This window comes from Parambassis ranga, chromosome 12, assembly GCF_900634625.1.
Source record: "Parambassis ranga chromosome 12, fParRan2.1, whole genome shotgun sequence".
Lineage (NCBI taxonomy): Eukaryota > Metazoa > Chordata > Actinopteri > Ambassidae > Parambassis > Parambassis ranga.
The window spans coordinates 11,034,469-11,053,404 of NC_041032.1; the positions used below are offsets into that span (position 1 = coordinate 11,034,469).

The window sequence follows — 18,936 nt, forward strand, 5'->3', positions numbered from 1 at the left end:
TATTTCTGCTATTATTTACTATCAATTATTGATCATGATAACATATTAGTTTGGTGTGCAACCTCTAAAGCTACAGGAGCAGAAGCTGCCATATTGGATTGCTTCCTGCGTGTTAAAACTGCAGAGCTGTGACCCAAATGAGTCACTATGGGGTCTCCTGAAAAAGTGTATTTATTTCTACATTTCAACTCTATTTGTTATACAACCATGCCAGACGTTGGCCAACCAGTTTGGTTAGTTTGTTTTAGCAGAGATTAAAATCTTGTGAAATCCTATCCGGGTGATTGTGTTCTCTGTGGATAGAGTTTCCACATGTGATTTCTGTGTGGAAAAATGGGTTCAAAATAAACATCTTAAACATTTTATTAAAAGCATGAGGGGACATATTCATGTCCTCAAAAGGAACATAAATACAAAATATATTTATATGTACAAATTATGGCAAAAAGACAAATAGAAGCGTACCGGTACTTTCTAAAAATTCACAAAAAAAGAAAATATTAGCTGTAGCTCCCAATGTTGTGTTTATCAAAGAGAGATGAATCAAACAAGCCACTATGGTTCAGAACTCAAATTATAAGCTTTGAGGTACAAATATGAGGTATGCACTAACTTCTGAATAAAAGGCAAGCCACTAGATTAGGTCAAAACAATGTCTGTACCATTTTACAGATGCTCTGTACAGCAAATAGTTTTCAAGCTCTTCCAATTAAAATTCATTTCTGCAGTCTGTCTGAAGTAAACTGCTTTTTCTTACTGATTGCAAATGATTTGCAAAAATCTCTATAATCATGTTACAAATTAGTGACGCTTTGCTGGTAGAACCAGTGGAAAGTCCTCAGTATGTCTTCCTACAAATACTCAAGTCTCTGTTTTACTCACAGAGGTAATACAATATTTTGACCACAGGGAGGCGACATATTAGCAACACAGCCAAGAGCTAGTTTCTCAACATTGTTCATAGTATAAGTAGAATTATCCAAAATATAACACATCAACCTCATCCACCGGCTATGTTAATAATGGCAGTAAGCAGTAGTCTGTTATCAGATGTTCAGAACATTATGGGCAACAACACTGAAAGCATTAACTGGAGCTGGAATTGTCACACAAATCTAATCTTGAGTCTATTAAAAACAACCATTCACTTAGTAACTCTGGTTACTGCACACACTGTGAAGAGGAAATTATAACGCAGTCAGTCTTTGAATTTAAATGAATCATAACAAAAATGTATGAATTAGAGAAAACAGACCAATGCAGCTTGTTTAATACTGGATGGCCAAACCCTAATACTGTTACTGCAAAGAAAATAGTTTTCTATGAGCAAAGAAACCACAAAGATTTAGGACAAAAGCAGCACTGATCAGGCTTTCACTGAACACAACCGCATTTATGTAAAATGTACTCATGTTTAGGATCACAGTGCAGTTTCATCATAAATCTTAGACTTCCATGACTCATAGGTCTCCACATATACACTGTATGCCCATTAAGTGCTTCTAAAAACACATCTGACACCAGGGAGTACAATCTTTAGTCAAAAGAAAATGCTGATTAAGGCATTTGATTGATTTTATGTTTGCTGTTGTCACATCATCCCGATCTTCTCCATATCATCTAGCTTAAATTCTCTGTGTTTTCCCACTATATTTACACACATTTAGAACATAATACACCGAGCAACATTTAACAGGGAACCACCTATTGCACATGGACTTTGTCTTGTTATTAAAAATCTTGTTAGTTCACCATTCTTTAAATGTCAGCTCACATCCTTCTTCAGCTTTTATTTTCTTTGACATGTTGTTGTGCAGCATTATTCACACAGCCCTAACTGGAAAATCCGCTGGGTGGCTCTGGATCAGGGGAGTGGGGTTCATCCTGGTCGTCTGTTGGCAGCTGGACGCGCTGCTCGTCCATGCGCTTGGCCTGCACCCTCTGGATTAGACTGAAGAAGTCTTCATCAGGCACTGTAGGGGCATGTGGGCCCGTTTCTGGAGGGGAGCACCTCTGATCATCAATCCTGGAGGACTAGGATCAGAAATATGAATGCTTTTAGAGTGTAAAGGCCGCGATATCACCTGAAACCTGGATGCCATTTAGTGCATTAAAGAGTTTGTGAGAGATGTGAGGACCGGGGTCTTACCTGGCACTTGATAAGCATGTTGAAGAAGTCATCGCTGGGTTCTTGATGGTCTCCCTCACCCACCAGATGTCCCAAGTTGTTGTGGGTAATCCTCAGGCCTGGAAGGCTTCCAACATTAACACGCTGGTCATCAAGACGGCGACTTTGAGAGCTAGCAATTAAGTCAAACAGCTCCTCAGTCTGGGGGGAAGTGGTAATTGATGGATCTAAGAGAAGAGGGGGAAAAAGTCCATTGAGTGCTCTTGAGGTTTCACGTTTTCACCAGGCAAAGGAGTGAAACAATAAACCCACCTATCATGTCGTTCAGGGAGTTAGTAGCACCTTCACCGCTGTCTCCGTTCTGTGGCTCATCAAGATGGCAGCGCTGGTCATCCATGCGGCTGCTCTGGAACTTGCTAAGAAGGTCGAAGAAGCAGTCTTCATCGGAGGGGTCACGGCCCAGCTTCTGAGGTGAAAATGACACATCCTTTAGTCTTTCTCAGCACAAAGCCTCTTTTAACCCTGGAAATCCTGAAATGTGTTGTATTTAATGGTTTCTGTTTTCAAGATTCTCTTAAGATGACTGGATGATATAAAAATACAGATTTTTTTTAGGAGGGAACTGTCCCTTGAGTTGAGTTGTACCCTCTGTTCCACTTCCTCATAATACCATGGTTCATCACTGTAAGTCCATTAGAGAATGTAATTCACATGACAGTTTCTGAGCTGCTCCTAGTTCAGAGAAATTTGATATGCAGGTAAAATAATTAACCTCGATGCCATTATGAGTTGCACAATGAGGATTTTCAAGCTGGCCAGATGGTGAAGAATAAAAAATAATCTGATTAACCCACTAGAGATCTGTTTCCTTGTTAGCCCACCTTGGCCTAGATACTGAAGGTGATATGGTATTAAAAAAAAACACATGTATCCAGAAAAATGGCCCACATGGTAGTGACCTAATCACTAGTTAAGTCAATCAATGATGCGATGACTGATTGACTGAATGCTATTTGTGCTACACTTGAAGGCCCTGCTCGTGGGCGCCTCACAGCAGTCTTTCCATTGTATATGAGATAACACTGAAAGGTGTTCTCTCATATTGTCCTGATCACCTTCACATAAACACTTCGTCAATGCTTTGCATCTGAAGTAGGTGCTCGATGTAAGAAAAATGTTGCAGCGACAAATACCCTGGGGTAGCAAAGCAGATGTGGGAATTATTACATCTGACCAGCGCTACCGAAATATTGTGGCACTATAATTTACTTAGCAGCAATATAAATATAAAATGTAAAAAAACTAGCTGCTGACCTGCTAATATACAAACTTTCGAAGGAAAAACATTATATAATTACAAAAACAAGCTACTAACTACAATACTGCCATAGGATCAAATTTCCCCACAAATTACAAGAGGCTGTATTTAGTATTGCCTAAGGCTGGTTCTAAGAAGGAGGCTCAACAAAGACCTCTGTGTAACCTTTCAAAGTAAAAGCACCAACAAGATGACTTTTAACAGCAAATCTCTGAGTTTTGTTGATGTACCATTGCTTGTAAAAGATAAGCTGCATACTCTGAATATAACCAATAACACATTGGTCTGCATCATGTCTGTCTAGTCTGGCAATATAATCCATATTATGATACTGGGTTATGCATGTATTGTGATTTTTCAAATTCAATAACCATATAACCATAACCATAATTCAAATTCACTACAAAATAGTGGAATTAAAAATCTTGGCTTATCATGAACAATATCTTCTTCAACATTTAACACACTTTAGCTAAAGTTTTAGGTGGTATTCTAAGTAAAAGTCGTTTTAGACATCTTATACATACAACATGTACAACATCAACTAAAAAACATGAAGTGCATGTTTTCATTTTATCTACACTTTAGATTACACCACACAATTCAAAAATATGTTTAAATATTCCAATGTACAAGAGGCAAGAAGCTACAACACCTTGGACACCTACTAGTGGATAAAGTTAAAATAACTTTGCCTTACAGCAAGATGTGAAGTAGGTCAGCGGACACTAAATCTCTGTCTGCTCTCTGCGTGATCTTTTCAGCTGCCGTATTCTCATCTACAACTATTGTTTACGCAAAACTTTTTAGCTTCACAAAGTAAAGTAAATAAAAAGCACTTTACAGTTACTGCCACTATTCCCTGAAAACTGTGCCAAAACTGTATTTACAAACACAACGCACTACATTAACACCTAAAATCAAACATGAAAAGAAAATGAAAAACCTGTGGTACCATTTGCACAGTGTTATTATTGAAGCAGTAGGTGAAAAATCTTACCAGCGGGACTCTTTGTCCTCTATCAACCCTATCCTCTCTCTGGTTCTGTCCACACGCCTGGCTCACACCTCCTTCTCCCCTTCTTTCACCCACCACTTTACGTCACTCTCTCTCTCTGCTGTACATGACTACCTCCCTCTAATTTCCTTCTGTATCTCTCTATTCCAGCCTTCTTTGAATCTCTACCATCCTCTCTCTCTCTCTCTCTCTCTCTCTCTCTGCAGCGGGCCATTTTTGTCCTGTTCACCCACTGTGGGAAAACAACTCATTATGGGAGGCTGGGGGTTTGACCCTGTGGGGGGAGTAGCAGCTCTATGATCAAGGTCACATTATCAGCCAGGAGGGAGAGCTGGGCTGGGGTGAACAAATGGGGAGGGTAGATAGGGATTGAAAGGACGAGTGCAGGGGTACAGTTATGAGTACGCCTAACAACAGTAACAGGCATGTGAGCTGAGATTAGCTACCTTCAAATAACAATGTTGCCTCTTAGTTCATCAAATCTCACATGACACGGCTCTATAATATACCATTCACAATCAATGCTTTTTGCACTGCGTCATGCATGTGATTGCTATTGACCTGCTTTTTGCATTCTATTGAACTGTGATGTTTTTTTTTGTCCTGTCCTTGGCCCCATGGCTTCTCTGTAGATTTCATCACTTCCCTCTATGCATTGTCCAATTAATCAAGTAGGCCAAAGGGACAGAACAAGAGAGAAAGGAACATGTGACGATGATGAGGCGAGAGAGAAAGACAGTAGGAGAAGCAGAGAAACTACAGTAACATGTCGTCAGTGTGTGCATCATCATGGTGCTTTCTGAGCTCTTTATGTTCTACTTTTATTAGGTGCAGCTTAAACAAATAAAACTAAAAACTAGTCTTTTTTCCTAATGATAATTTGAATCTGACTAATAATACTACAATAATCACATTCAGCAACAATGCTGTTTAAGCACATTCCAAGGCTCAGTATTTTAGCACACTATTTACATGGTGTTCATTTTTTAAATCAAGTCAGCTGAAACATTAAAATGTCAGCCAAAGACAGCAGTGCTCATGGAAAGCAGATGGAAATTAGCAAGTAGCTAAATTTGGCATAATGCACCTCTTCTCCTATTGAGATCTGTGCAAGGCCCCTGACAAACAAACTGCAGATGCACCAAGCAAGAACTGAAAGTTTGACATAGGCACAGCAACAGCAAGTAAAAAGGAGCAAATAAAGTAACACCAGAGATGAAATGACTCGGCCAGTTATGGCGTGCATATCAACAACAAAGCTAGGGCAGACACTAGAGTGTGTTGTTGCAGAATATGGCACTGCTCCACAGTACAGCAACAGTCATAGCAATGTTAGAATGTGAATTAAATTTCAATAATCAAACTTCATCAATCATTTCTGAAAGGTCCGCAGAGTTGGTGTGGTGTTAATTCTCTAACTTGGAACCGCCGACACATCCTGCAGACATCACAAGGTTTGCACCATCTGCCACAAGTAAGACTGTCAGATTGGAAAATGGGTGTGTCTCAGTGTCATCACGATCACCAACATTTACTTTTGGATGCTATTTCTACTTCCTTGTGATGAACTGTTCTCAAGCAGCCCGGTAATTTGAACTTGTTTTCTAGCATGTCAGTGTTCTGATTACAACAATTAGCACTGAAACATCAGTATGTGCTTTGGGCACAAACAGCTGTGAAAGAACATATTAATTAAGAATCAAAGAAAGTGCAGCTGTCTTGTACTTAGATGTCACTTTTAGACTATAGATCAAACTTTAAAAATTCTTAATTTGGGCCTTAACTACTTTTTAGGCTCTATATAATCTATGTAATCGTAATTTTTAAATCTGGTCTAAATTTTATAGAGACCACTGAGCTCATTTGCACCATTTGTATTCTGACTTTTTTAAATTTGTAAATTTTCTGACCATTAAGCAAGGCAGTGATGTAAAGCTTTGGTTTCCTCATTTTAAATAAAAATTGAGTGAATGCTTTCTATGGGCAGAATGAAAATGTTTGGTTTTTCAGATGGAATGTAAGTGAAATACAAACAAGGGTCTTAGCTATAACAGTGAAAATGGACACGGGTTAATACATCCTGGTGGGTGGCTTAGTACTCTAAGGAATGCAATTTCAGTTTGAGCAGATAAAAGCTGTTTTTTCCTAGAAAAAAAATCCAGAAGAGCAGAAATGCCTGTGTTTCAGACTTTATAAACCAAGCCTATAATAATATCATTGGATATAAGGATGTAATGTAGCATGAGAAGTTAATAAAGGAGTAAAGCTGCAGCTACTCACTGGCACTGGAGGGGGGACTTGCACAGTGATGTCATCGGTGTCAACAGGAGAGTCCAACCAGGGCCTTTCATCTGATGACTGACTGTCAGGATAACCTTTTCTTTTGCCAGGCTGTGACAGCTGACTCTTTGATCTCCTAGATATACTTTCCAAGTCTTGGTTCTCACCATTCTGCAGCAAAAAGAACATGCTGTTAGAGAGAGACTGACAACTGTGGAGAGGTGGGTGGAGTAGATGTTGGCACTGACATATGAGATTAGAGAGATCACCTTATCTGAAGGGTACTTCCACAGTTCTACACTGTCCATGCTATTTCTCTTCGTGAATTTGGGTCTTGCTCCTGTAGAAAAATGTAAATAAACATTGGTAAAATTGTTTGATGAGCCACTTTGGGCTTGCAGTTAGCTCTTTGTTTATCTATATTTTTTCCCTGCAAAAAGCAGTGATCCCATGATGCTAAGGTGAAAATATGAGGTTTAGGCAGACAACCAGGCAAACAAACTGAATAAGAGTCTGTTTGCCAGAAATGTAGGACATGGGTGTGAGTTTCTACCCAGTTCATGAAAGCAAACATCACACAAAGGACAGCAGGATTGTAAAGATATTACCATTTTATTACAAAAGGCTCAAATGTCTGAATATGTGAGATGGTGGATTATTTGAGGGGAATCTATATAAGCAATCAGTTCTAGTGTATGACCTTATGAAAACAACGCATCCCTCTGTGACTCAGGTTGAAACTGGATTTCTGTTACATTTAGCCTCAGCTCAGACATAACACAAACACTGTCTCACCTTAAGTTAGTTTTACATTTAATATGACCGCTCTGGGTCCACATGCAGCGCAATAGAAAGCTTGCTCAAGCCCACAAATGCTAACAGCGAGGTTAAAAGACTGGAAAGACTACAGTCCCTTTGAGAGACAGTGTTAAAGTAAATGCTCATTAATTTTCAATCAATATCCAAGAACGCTGCCATGATTATTGTTTATCTGACTTAATGGAAAGTCAGGTACAGGTCCAAGAGAATTTCCTCATTAAACCACATCTGAGAAACAGAGGTTAAATACACATTCAGACACACACCAACACACAATGTTGGGCTTTCTAATCTGCCGCACCCTTTCCCATTCCATGATCAAGGAAACTGAGTAGCTTGCTTACACAACATTCAAGAAATCAGATTATGTAAGCGTAAATGCAGAGAAGAAAGTGGCCTGATATGAACTAACGGGGTAAACAATGACCAGCTGGAACAATAGGTGCAAAGATATTTTTATGATAAAGCAACTCATTGTACAGTTTGTAATATAGAGTACCATACATTGATGGCTCCCTAAAGATTGGCTATTGCATAAGACTGAAAAACATTTACCTTGCATTTCAAACTCTGAACTGGAAGGTGAAAGGTCGCTCTCATTGACCCCCAATGCCTCCATCAGCTGCTCCACGTTCATTCTGGCCGTCAGCTCCCCATTTCTGTCTCCAATCTGGGGATAAAATGAAGAAGCCATGAAATCCATTCAAATGCATAAGGCCTTAAAATCCAACAAAGATGAATTAATGTTCTCACTTCTTTGGAGATTTCCAGGTGTTTTCGAGCATAGTGAAGAGCTTTTTTGTGGTTCCCTAAAGACACAAATGCATTTCCAAGACTCCAGCAGGCACGGCCCTCTCCAACCCTATGGAAAAAATTTAAATACACCTTAATGTTAAACACTGTTCCTTTTCTTCTCTCATGCATTTGATATAGTTTACGAACTCTACCTGTCAGTAAGTTCCTGGGCTATGTACAGGTGTTTCAGGTGGTATTCTATTGCCCTTTCATACTGCTGTAAAAGAGTGTAGGTGTTCCCCAGGCTGTAACAGGCCTGCGCCTCCATCACCTGGTCCCTCAGCTGCCTGGACAGCTGCAGAGTTTTTCTGGAGGGCGAGAAACAAAAACATTGTCAAGAATTAAAGACTAAGAGGGTAAGAAGGGGAGAATATGAAAAAAAAAGAGAAATAGAGAGAGAGAGTGTGGAAGTGTTTTCTCCATGGCTTCAATTTGTTCACTTCCTCCATTCCTCCACTAGATGTCAGACTGCACTATGCGCTCACCTGTAGTACTCAGTAGCTGTGTTGAACTGTCCTAAGAATATCAGGGCATTGCCAAGGTTACTGTAAGCTCGCCGTTCAGCAGCTTTGTCCCCAAATTCTTTGGCTATGGACAATCTCTGTAAATGAGAGAGCAGCAAGGTCAAACAAAATCAAGACAATATTATCAGTTTTACTACTGATAAATGCTGATAAAATCTTACTCAGTGTAGAAGCAGAGGCAGGTATACAAGTTTGACTTTCAAGCTCTGTTGGACACATTATTTAAGGACCAGAGGTACTGCTGCTGCACACTGGTACATCAAATCAGCCCCTCTGACTCCCTTTATATGCAGTGTGCTCCCCTCTGTGGCGCACTGAATTATTGGTAATGGGGAAGAGAGGAGAGGCTGGTTCTCCCATACAAGGAAACGTAGTGTACAATAGAGAGTGACAGAAAACATGGGGAGCCTGAAGCTACACTCTCCAGTGATTCAATGAGAAACCAATTCCCCATTTTTTTCTTCTTTATAAGTAGCCATCAATCTCTGCACACTGTGTGCTGGTACAGCATAAGATTGAACTGTGATGCTCTGACAAAAGACACATAGGTTAAAGTTACTTCAAAAGAACATTGTGTCACCAACCATGTTGTCTTTTCTATTCAGACAATGATGCATATTAAAGTGACATAAGCAAAAACTATTTACGTCAGAGGCCAGTCCTCCTTTACTCTGAAACTGACATGTGCATTGGCAAGACTTGTTATTTTGCATGTAAAATTTTAGACATCTGTGCAAAGCAAACTAGGTCAAATCTTCTCTCAGTGTTAACACGCTCTTCTTCTTCACTGAATAAAATCAGACATGCTGTAGTCTAGTCTGACTGCACCTATGTATTTAATCTTTATTCAACCAGGAGAGACTCACTGTGATCCTAGCCATGACAGGCAGCAACTCAGTAATACATGTGAAATCCATCAACATACATACATACATAATAAAAAACAAAAATCAGGTGAACTGATGAACTAACAGCTCAAGCCATGCAAATATGTTTGTTCACAACTCAACAGTAAACCAAATTGTGTGGTAGCTACCACAGGCACACACACAAAGAGGCTGAACAGGATGATGCCATGCTGCAAATTTAGATTGCACTGTGGCACTCAAAGTTCCCCAGACGGGGACATTATGTACACAAGCCACCAGCAGATTAACGTGTATGTCAATGGTTTGGACGAAGCAGTGCAAACATAAAGTTAGGTTGATGCAAGGTCACCGACTGCTGTTCTGTCCTGGCACATCTACAAAACTGATAAGTCATATCTATGCACTACAGTCCAGTGCATGTATAATGGCAAACATTCAGAAATTTCTCACCTGACGGTGGAACTTGATAGCTTCAACAAAGTTACCCAGCAGGTAGTGGGTGTTGCCCAGATTCCCATAGGCCCTTCCCTGAGCAGCTCGGTCACCAAGCTCTTTGACCAAACACAAGTTCATTCTACAAAGGAGATGTTTGCTTGTGTGAAAATGCATGTAATAATCTTTCATCTTTCATTACCAGTTATTAACAGTTGACAGTACTTACTCATAAAATCCAGTAGCCCTTTGCAATGTGTCTCTGACATCAGAAGGAAGGTCCCCTGGTTCCTGGGTGCAACCCCACAACTGCTGTTTGCCCTTCGCGTGAAACACGTTCCCAATGTTATACAAAGCTCTGGCCTCTCCAACCTTTAACATAAATAAAAAAATAACAACAGCTTTATTTGCTGCCACTTTTACAGAAGGTTTTGCATTCAAGTCATATTTTTTGGACATTACCTTGTCGCCCTGCTCTTGAGAAATATCCAGATGTCTTTGACAGCAGACAACGGCCTCGTCAAAGCGTCCCAACACTTTTAATGTGTTACCAAGGTTACCACTGGCTTTCCCCTCGCCGATTCGGTCTCCTATTGTTCTGAGAAAGCAATGGTACACATTTTAAGCACCTCAGCTGTAGGATAGTATGTTAGTCATGTAGCTAAACAACATCTGTAGCACGATTTAATTGCGATGTTTGTATGGCACGTTTTTAAATTTTAATTGCTTACTTCCTGGGATCAGCTCCCAGTGGCCCGGGGAGACTGTAATGTAACAAGGTAAATCTCCCTGGGGTCTTTAATCACTTCCCTGCTGAAGTACCAGCTGCACTCACTGCAGGAGACCAGATTACTCACCAGCTAAATATCCAGCTGGCCGTTGTCGGCTGTTACTATACAAAAGCCCCCTCACTTTTTCTTGAATTTTCATTGTCATCTAATTAAAATTCCTGATGCTCACTTATGCATCTATTAAAATAAACAAAATCAATTGGAGATAGTAACCCGACTCCTCTTATGAGACCATCTGGAGAGCCATTAGCATACACAGTAACTCCTGTTATAGGCACAATGATACAGGTAATTATTATCCAAATTTGAAGCTAAGTTAGGCAGGGATTGCTGACCTGTTTGAACACATATTTAAGCATACAGACTGTTGTATAAAGGTCATACAATACTATACAATGAATATTTTGACAGCTCAAAACAAGTAATGACAAGTTGAGTCCTGCTTACCTGGCCAAGGTAAGATCATGTCTGTGATATTCTAAGGCTTTGCCGTACTCCTTTAGGTAAAAGTATGCGTTGCCCAGCTGGCTGTAGATGGCACTGAGGGTCTTCAGGTCTTCTGTGCCCACCTGTACAGCTGCCTCAAAAAATGCTGTCCCCCCTTTGAAGTCCCCAGCCTTGCACAGTCGCTCTCCTTCCAAAGCCAACTCCAGACAAGAGGCCTCCATCCTGAATGATTCATACAAACATGCAAGGGAAAAAAGTCACTATATATGTACCAGCATTATCAGAATGTACAGTAATACAGAAACTATACCAGAGAGATTATTAAAGAGAGAAACAGATCGGAAGAATCACCATGACAACAAGGTCCGTAGCCATTTCTGTGAACGGTTTCCCCAGCAACTGAATCTAAGCACCTTGAAAAGGTGTTTACACTTTTCTGCTCATCAGCCTGATTTCTAAAGATCTATAATTCTCCTCCTGCACTGATGGTTTGCTATGGTCAGCTGATGAAGCCTAATAATTAACTGTCCAATATTAATCAAAGTCTCTGACAGCATGAGGGAAGAAACTGCTAATCAATCCTGTGACAACCTTTCAAGACAAAGATGTGTGCAAAGACGAGCTGAAGGAGAACAGAAACTACATAAATTACCAAACCATAAGTTACCATGACAACTGCTAGTTCAATCACATTTGTTTTGATATTTGATGTTATGTAAAATATAATAATATGGTAAAACAAATTCATGCATGACTCACTGCACTACCAATCAGGGACTTTTGATACTTTTTTACCCTTACACATTGCAGTTAAAATGTGGCCTCGCCAGTGAGTTGCATCCAGAAAGCATACAACAGATTCATTGTATAATCCAGGATAAACTAAAGGCCAGCCAATTTGGTTGTAGCACTAAATTCCAGATAAGGTACTAGAATATAGATTTAAGTAAGGATTATCCTTGAATCTAATCTGTTTAGGGGTTACAGCAAAGTGAGGCATACCAAGATTACTTTTTTTGTAGATCTAGATCCAAGCAAATGTATTGGCTTCTAGAAGCATTTCATTATAACCAATATAGTGGTAATTAACAGTAATATTGCTGTATTGTTTTTTTTTTTTTTTTTTTTTTTCAATCAGTACCTGTGTTTTTGTCTTGATCTTGTTTTGTCCACATACACCTGGAGCTCCAAGTGTAATGGCCGGAGCATAGCCTGAGGTCGGGGTCCATGGTGGACCAGCCTGCACATTGCTCTCTCTGCTCCTGTTAGAGGGCACGGCTCAGATGCCATGAGGGTAATGTTTAACAAGACTAGCTACATCCAATCACTTCATTAAAACAGTGGACTTCACTTGACACACTTACAACAAAATGCTGAGATTTTTAGTGGTATCAACTCATTCAGATGGACTTTTCAGCTAATAGTCCATCTTGTTTTTTTACACAGTCCATATGAAATCCATATTGTCTATTAAAGCATCAAGTAGAATCCACGGTGTCAGCAATGTTGCAGCAAATCTGGACACATTCCAACAGGAACTTCTGACCACAGTCCCAGACGAGCCAAGAAAAACATCTGCTTTTCAAGTCCTCAAGAACCTTCCAAAAACTCAACAGCAAACCCTCTACTCCTGTAGCCAAGATGGCCAAAAGGGAATTGTAGAAAATTCCACAATAGAACAGTTCCAGTTATACTGCTTGGCAAAAACATCTATTCTACAAGATCATGATTTACTGATCCAGGAGATGTCCATTACTCTCATGTCTCTTATGTTGTTGTAATCCCCACGAGAAACATGTCCTCTCTTTTGATCTTCTTCAACCTGTTCTCAGCTGCAACAACATCCACTGTTCTACCATACAACCTGAACATTAAAAGAGGTCTTTTGGAGAAGGAGCAGGGGTACGTGATGGTGCAATTCCTCGAAGCTTGTCTGTTGTCCCAGTAAGAGACTGAGAGAAAGGATAAGAATCACTAATCCATTGACCTGCACCTACTTGGTAGTGACCATACAGCACAGTGAGTGGCCCAGACTAATCCAAGTGTCTGCTGACACTAGCAGAAACATTATTAGGTTGCCAGCCAAGACAAATACACTGTGAGCACAGACAAGGCACGGGACCCATTAAGTGAATAATAGACAAGGAACAAATTTATATATGTTCATTCTCTTCATTATTTTTTCCCAAAATACTCCTGCCTAAAGTGTAGGGATATTCAAAATACAGGAGCCTTATGAGGATGGCGCTTACAGATTGGTTGACTTCTAACACCATTTTATTTTAGCCAAATGGTGACAGGGCACCTACTAGTTTGCCTTGCGCCAGCTAGACCCATGACAGACAGCACACCCCACTGTTCTCTCACCCTATCATTTATAGTTCATGCACACAGCTCAGCGTCTCCACACTAGGCCTTCTTCACAGCTGACATCTGGCTTGTCACAGTAGGGAAAACAGTATATTAACAATGGTTCTGGTGTTCCGGTGGTATTACAGAGCTGCATATCCAGCCCATGGAGAGAAAAAAACATCTTTAAGAAGGGCTGCTAACCACAGACAAAGGTCCCTGGTGTGGAATGTAGCCACTGTGAAGAACCATGAAAATCAGCTCATCTTCTCGGTGGACTTTAAAACAGCACTTCTGAAACAGCTTTCTAATCTTTCAATGGAAACTCTTAAGTCATGACATGATAATTCCAGTAAAAACATCAGAGCAATTCACCTAAAGATAGGCCCACACAGATTCAGCTTACCAAGGCTACCCATCACTGCAAACAGGAAATCAGCACAGGCACTCTAAGTTACAAGGTACAAGGTCAGTGCAGAAAAGATTCAGAAAAGAAAAGCTGGTTTAGTTTTTCCCATCTTTGGTCTCACTGCCAAGGTTTTGCAAGGTTTTCCTGGAAGCATAACAGCAATAATAAGTCACAGCAAGTCTACATAGGTGCTTCTATAGAAGATAGCCTGAAGAAGAGAAGAATAGTAAGTTGGGTCACAGACAGTGATGAGGCCTTCCTTAACCACCTCTCAACAATAAAACACTCACATGTAAAACAGGCTGTGGTAAAGGGTGTGGTCTTAAAGAATTTCTGCAGACATATATAAAAATGTTAGCTTAACTCATCTCTTTGTTCAACCAAAATCAAACTAAAAGTACTTCATAAGAGCGTAGGAGCTAAAAGGGCCTGGAAAAAGAGACCAAACATGAAAAAATGTATGACGGCTAATGTAAAAATGTCAAAGCCGCAACAAAAAACTGGTTTTTGACTTTCATTCCTGCCATCGTTGTGGTTGAAGTAAGAATGGATTTGTGCCTTTCCCTCTTCTGATTACCCCCTCTAATTGGTCTGTTTGGGAGACACTCATGCCACAATAGCCTGCCTGTGGTCAAAGAGAGACAATCATCCAGTGCTGTTACCATGGCAGCAAGAAGTACGTGTAACTAACTGGACAGGTTTCAGGCAGTAAGTTTGGGAAGCTTGAACGTGAGCTTAATTATATTGTATTTGCAAAACAGCACAATGTGAAACACGACCCTTCATAATGAGTCTTAATGTGTTTATTGTTGATATGTGAAGAGCACGTTCTGCTGCTGAAAGGTTACACTGCAAATAATACTCGGAATTCGATGCACTCATGTTATACCGTGAGTTATACATGAATAGTTGGACTTCTTTTCTGACAGTCAGAAGGAATAGAAGCACATTTGCTGTTGTGTAATGCTGTGTGCACTAGAACAGCCTTTGTTTTACCAGCTTATAATAAGCAGCAAGGATTCGAGGGGGTGCCCTCAATACAAACCCTCTGCAGGCAAATTAACATGGTGCACCTTTTAGTACTAATCTTAAAATCCTTCAATATACACCTGCTACATACTGCATTATTTCAGTGTATTAAATGAAAACATAAAGTCAGCCCAACAGACTAAATTCGCACAAAATATTTAAAATCATTACTGAAACAGCACACATCTTAAAATGACCTTATTGTCTCTGTCAGTTGTTTTAAGGAAAACCAAATTGTGTACACAAAACAAGCATACATACAGTACCAACAATCAAAACTAAATGGGCTGTGTTTACATTGAAAAAGCACAAATATAAAAAGGTAATGTAATGGGAGAAGTATGCACAAAGGTTTAGAAATTCTAATAAATTCTCTGTATTACTACTGTGCACAATCTGATCATATGAAATGCCACAAATATAAGGGGTGCAAATTCACAGATGCCATTCTTCACTCATTATTTGCAATTTACGTCCTCATTTGAATTAGAAATATTCGCTTTTGTATTTTTTTTGGTCTTTTTGACATTTTAATCAATGGATTTCATATTCAATGGTCTACACTGTCCCCTAAGAAACACTGTGTTCAGAGTAGTAATCCGGCCATAATTACAGTGCCATGGCTTGTTGTCAGGGAAACTAAAGAGAAAGTCTCTAGGAATGTTTTCCTCTTGCAATACATGTCTCTCTCGGTTAGAGCAGAGCAGTCTCAGTCTTTCTTCTTTTTGTCTGATTCTCCTATAAGCTTTCCTTTCATTCCTTGGGATTTCTTAACCATGCTGTGTTTTTTCAGCAGTATAATTCGGGCAGAATCAACATATGGCTCTAAAAACAAAAAAGAAAAGAGCGAGAGAAAATAACAGGATTTCAAAATTATGGACGAATAATTGCTCTATTGCAAAGGGTTTTGTTGTTTCCAAAAATCAAAGTGGAAGCAGCATTTGGTTTATGAAAAGTGACGATTTGAAAGTGAAATGTTTTGGTGGGAATTGTTTTTTATTACCATTTATTCTACGATTATTTTGCATTCTCTACAAAGAGCAGGTATTGTTCGTTATCATTTCCACTGTCTGATATGTATCCTTGACTTTTAATAACACTGCCTTTAAATAATACAGCCAGTTTCACCATTAATCAGCACAAATATTAAGACACAAGGCTGACTGAGGTTTCCATTCAGTGATTACCATATAATATAATTTAACAGTATCACTTATGTACTGTAAGCAGACACACAAGCTGAATTCTTCAGAGCTGTTTTTCCTCTAAAAACAAGACAATGTTTTCATTTTAGCAACCAAACAAAAGGATTGTACTGGAATTATCTCTTCACAAAGGCCTTCCGGATAATATCCCTTTTGTGTCTCATTTGTTTATTGAAAACTATAGACAATAAGCAGGCAGCACACACACACACAAACCCTCATTGTTGAAAGGTCATGTATTGACTTCTACTGTTTGTAAAATGAGGGAAAGGCATTTGCACTGAAGCTCACCCTGTGTGTTTATCTTTGTGCATGTGTGTGTCAGGGACCTGACAACCTTGCAGTGGGTTATGAATGTCACTTCTCAGCTCAACACTTATAAACATTCAGACACAGACCATGGGGAGCTGGCGAGTGGACAGTCTCAATGTGGTTTTGGTTTTACACAAAAAAAGAGTGTGTTTTGTCACAAGATAGTTTGACTATAGTGTCATTTTTAGATTTCTAAACAGTGGGAATCATGCTCACTTGAATTTTCTGAAAACTTGAAATTCTCTTCTTATGTCTGATTTAATCTATTTACCCACTGGAATAGTGTCTGACACTGGAAACCATGTGTTATGTCAGTTGCAACTGTCTAATGACATGCAAATAGTGCTATGACACAGACACTAGTGAGGAAGAGAGGATGGAACATGTTTAAATGAGCATCACTCTGTGTGTAGCAGCAGTGACAGCGTTGCGTTCACGTGTCATCCAAACATAAGTCATCACCCTGTGTGTCTGTGTGTGCTGTGATTCTGCACCCACACGCTCTATAATCCAGACCCATGTGTCCAACCTGTAGACTGAAGCCCTGCTACATCTCATGAGCAGGCTCCTCTCAGTCTGTACATTCCAGCCACAGCAGCTCAATGACCCGAGCCAGGAATGAGGCTTGGATCTGGGCTCTGGCTGAATCTGCGGCTGCGACTCTGGAGCTTTTAAATCAGTGAAAGCTGCCTGGTCAAGTCCCCCTCCTCCTCCTCCTCCTAGCTCCTCCTTAAAGCCCTGAGCTGGCAGCCTTTTATTATTTCCCCTCCTCTCTGTGTGTGTCTCTCCAGCCGCTCCCAGCCGTCTTTTCCACCGTTGAAAGACGGGGTACAGGGGTTGTCCCCCTCCGTTTGCTCCTACCTTGAGTGCAGCCTCTTGCTGGCCAAATCCTGGTCCACGCCGTTAGCAGCCGACTGAGCCATGGAGCCGCTGTTAATCTTCCTGCCTACAAGCTCGCTTCCTCCCCGCTATACCAGGCCCCCCTCACAATTATATCCTCCAGGGACAGAGACCCTTTTCTTCTTTCTGGAGCCGTTTCGCTTCTCTTGTGTCCCTCCCCTCTCCCTCACACGTTCTTCCCTGCTGTCCCCGGCTCTCTTCTTTCCTCATTCAGCACAGTAATGGCAGCTGCTGAGGAAGTGAGGTATTCTGCAAATAAACCATAAAAACACGTAGCTCCTCCCCCGAGTGACGTCACGCTCTGGGTTCTTAGGAGCAAGAGGAGCAAAGTATGAAATTCATAACTGAGCAGAGTTAAATAAAATGTGTTTATTGCTACGTTTTACCTCCATATTAAATATTGTTATGTTCAAATACATTTAACCTGCAACACAACAGAAAAAAAGAAAACAATTAATTCACTACAACTGTCACTTCTGATAACACTAATGCTGCACGTAGCTTTCTGTGAAGGAAGGTTTCAGAGGAAGTGAAGAACTCTATGTCACATGTCACCATGTTTCCTTTTAATATACCAATCCTGACTTTTGGAAACTAATACCTGCATTTGTTTCTCCTGTAAACACATGGTGACATCCACAGGGGCGGGAGAACACCTGTACAACACACACACACACAAACACACACACAGAGCGAGAGAGAGAGAGAGAGACTTTTGACTTTTAAAAAAAAAATATTTTCACCCCATTGTAAAAAAAAACAACACTTCCAATATTATGAAATATTATCTTTTAACAACCCCAACACACATACACCCGCACACCCATACATACAGAGAGAGAGAGAGACAGAGAGCAGGCAGTTGCTGAGCATATTAGTGAAACACAGTTAAGCCACATGTATGCAGACTTTTGTTTCTTCTCTATTGTCAGTAATCAATCAATGTTATCAATCACATGAGCAAAATCAGAGACAACTTTCAAATAATCTTATTTTGCATTGCTGTCTCCATCTTACAGATTTGTTTCACTCCCCTTTCATTTGTCTCTGACCTTTGTTTCATTTAAAGTAATGGCTGCAGGACCTTTAAGATCTCTGTGTTCAGAATCATCTTATTTCGTGAAGTCACTTTCTCTCACTGTGTTCTACAGAGTTTCATTTTAAACACAACCTCCCTCTTTAAACCGGCCTCCTTCTGAGTAATCCTCTATACTATGGAGTGAGCATAAAATGTTTATATGTATTGATTTCCATTTTAAAGGGAGGTCTGTGTAGTAACAGATGTTTACCACAGGAGGGCAGCATTGCACT

General features: G+C 40.1%; 1 protein-coding gene across 2 annotated transcripts; it reads right to left on the reverse strand.

Annotated features, from left to right (window-relative positions):
- Nucleotides 1–345: 345 nt before the first annotated feature.
- gpsm1b (G protein signaling modulator 1b) lies at nucleotides 346–17,848 on the reverse strand. Of its 2 annotated transcripts, none has more exons than XM_028418367.1 (14): nucleotides 17,587–17,848; nucleotides 11,422–11,643; nucleotides 10,646–10,781; nucleotides 10,413–10,555; nucleotides 10,202–10,325; nucleotides 8,844–8,959; nucleotides 8,511–8,666; nucleotides 8,317–8,425; nucleotides 8,119–8,233; nucleotides 7,014–7,084; nucleotides 6,745–6,915; nucleotides 2,441–2,591; nucleotides 2,150–2,355; nucleotides 346–2,034 (listed from the first exon to the last, which is right to left on the reverse strand). In XM_028418367.1, the coding sequence occupies exons 1-14, from the start codon at nucleotides 17,646–17,648 to the stop codon at nucleotides 1,834–1,836; spliced, it is 1,983 nt and encodes a 660-aa protein (XP_028274168.1). In that variant the 5' UTR covers nucleotides 17,649–17,848; the 3' UTR covers nucleotides 346–1,833. The 2 variants fall into 2 exon arrangements, with proteins under 2 accessions (XP_028274168.1, XP_028274167.1); XM_028418366.1 differs by having other exon boundaries at nucleotides 2,441–2,594.
- Between the last annotated feature and the right edge of the window lie 1,088 nt (nucleotides 17,849–18,936).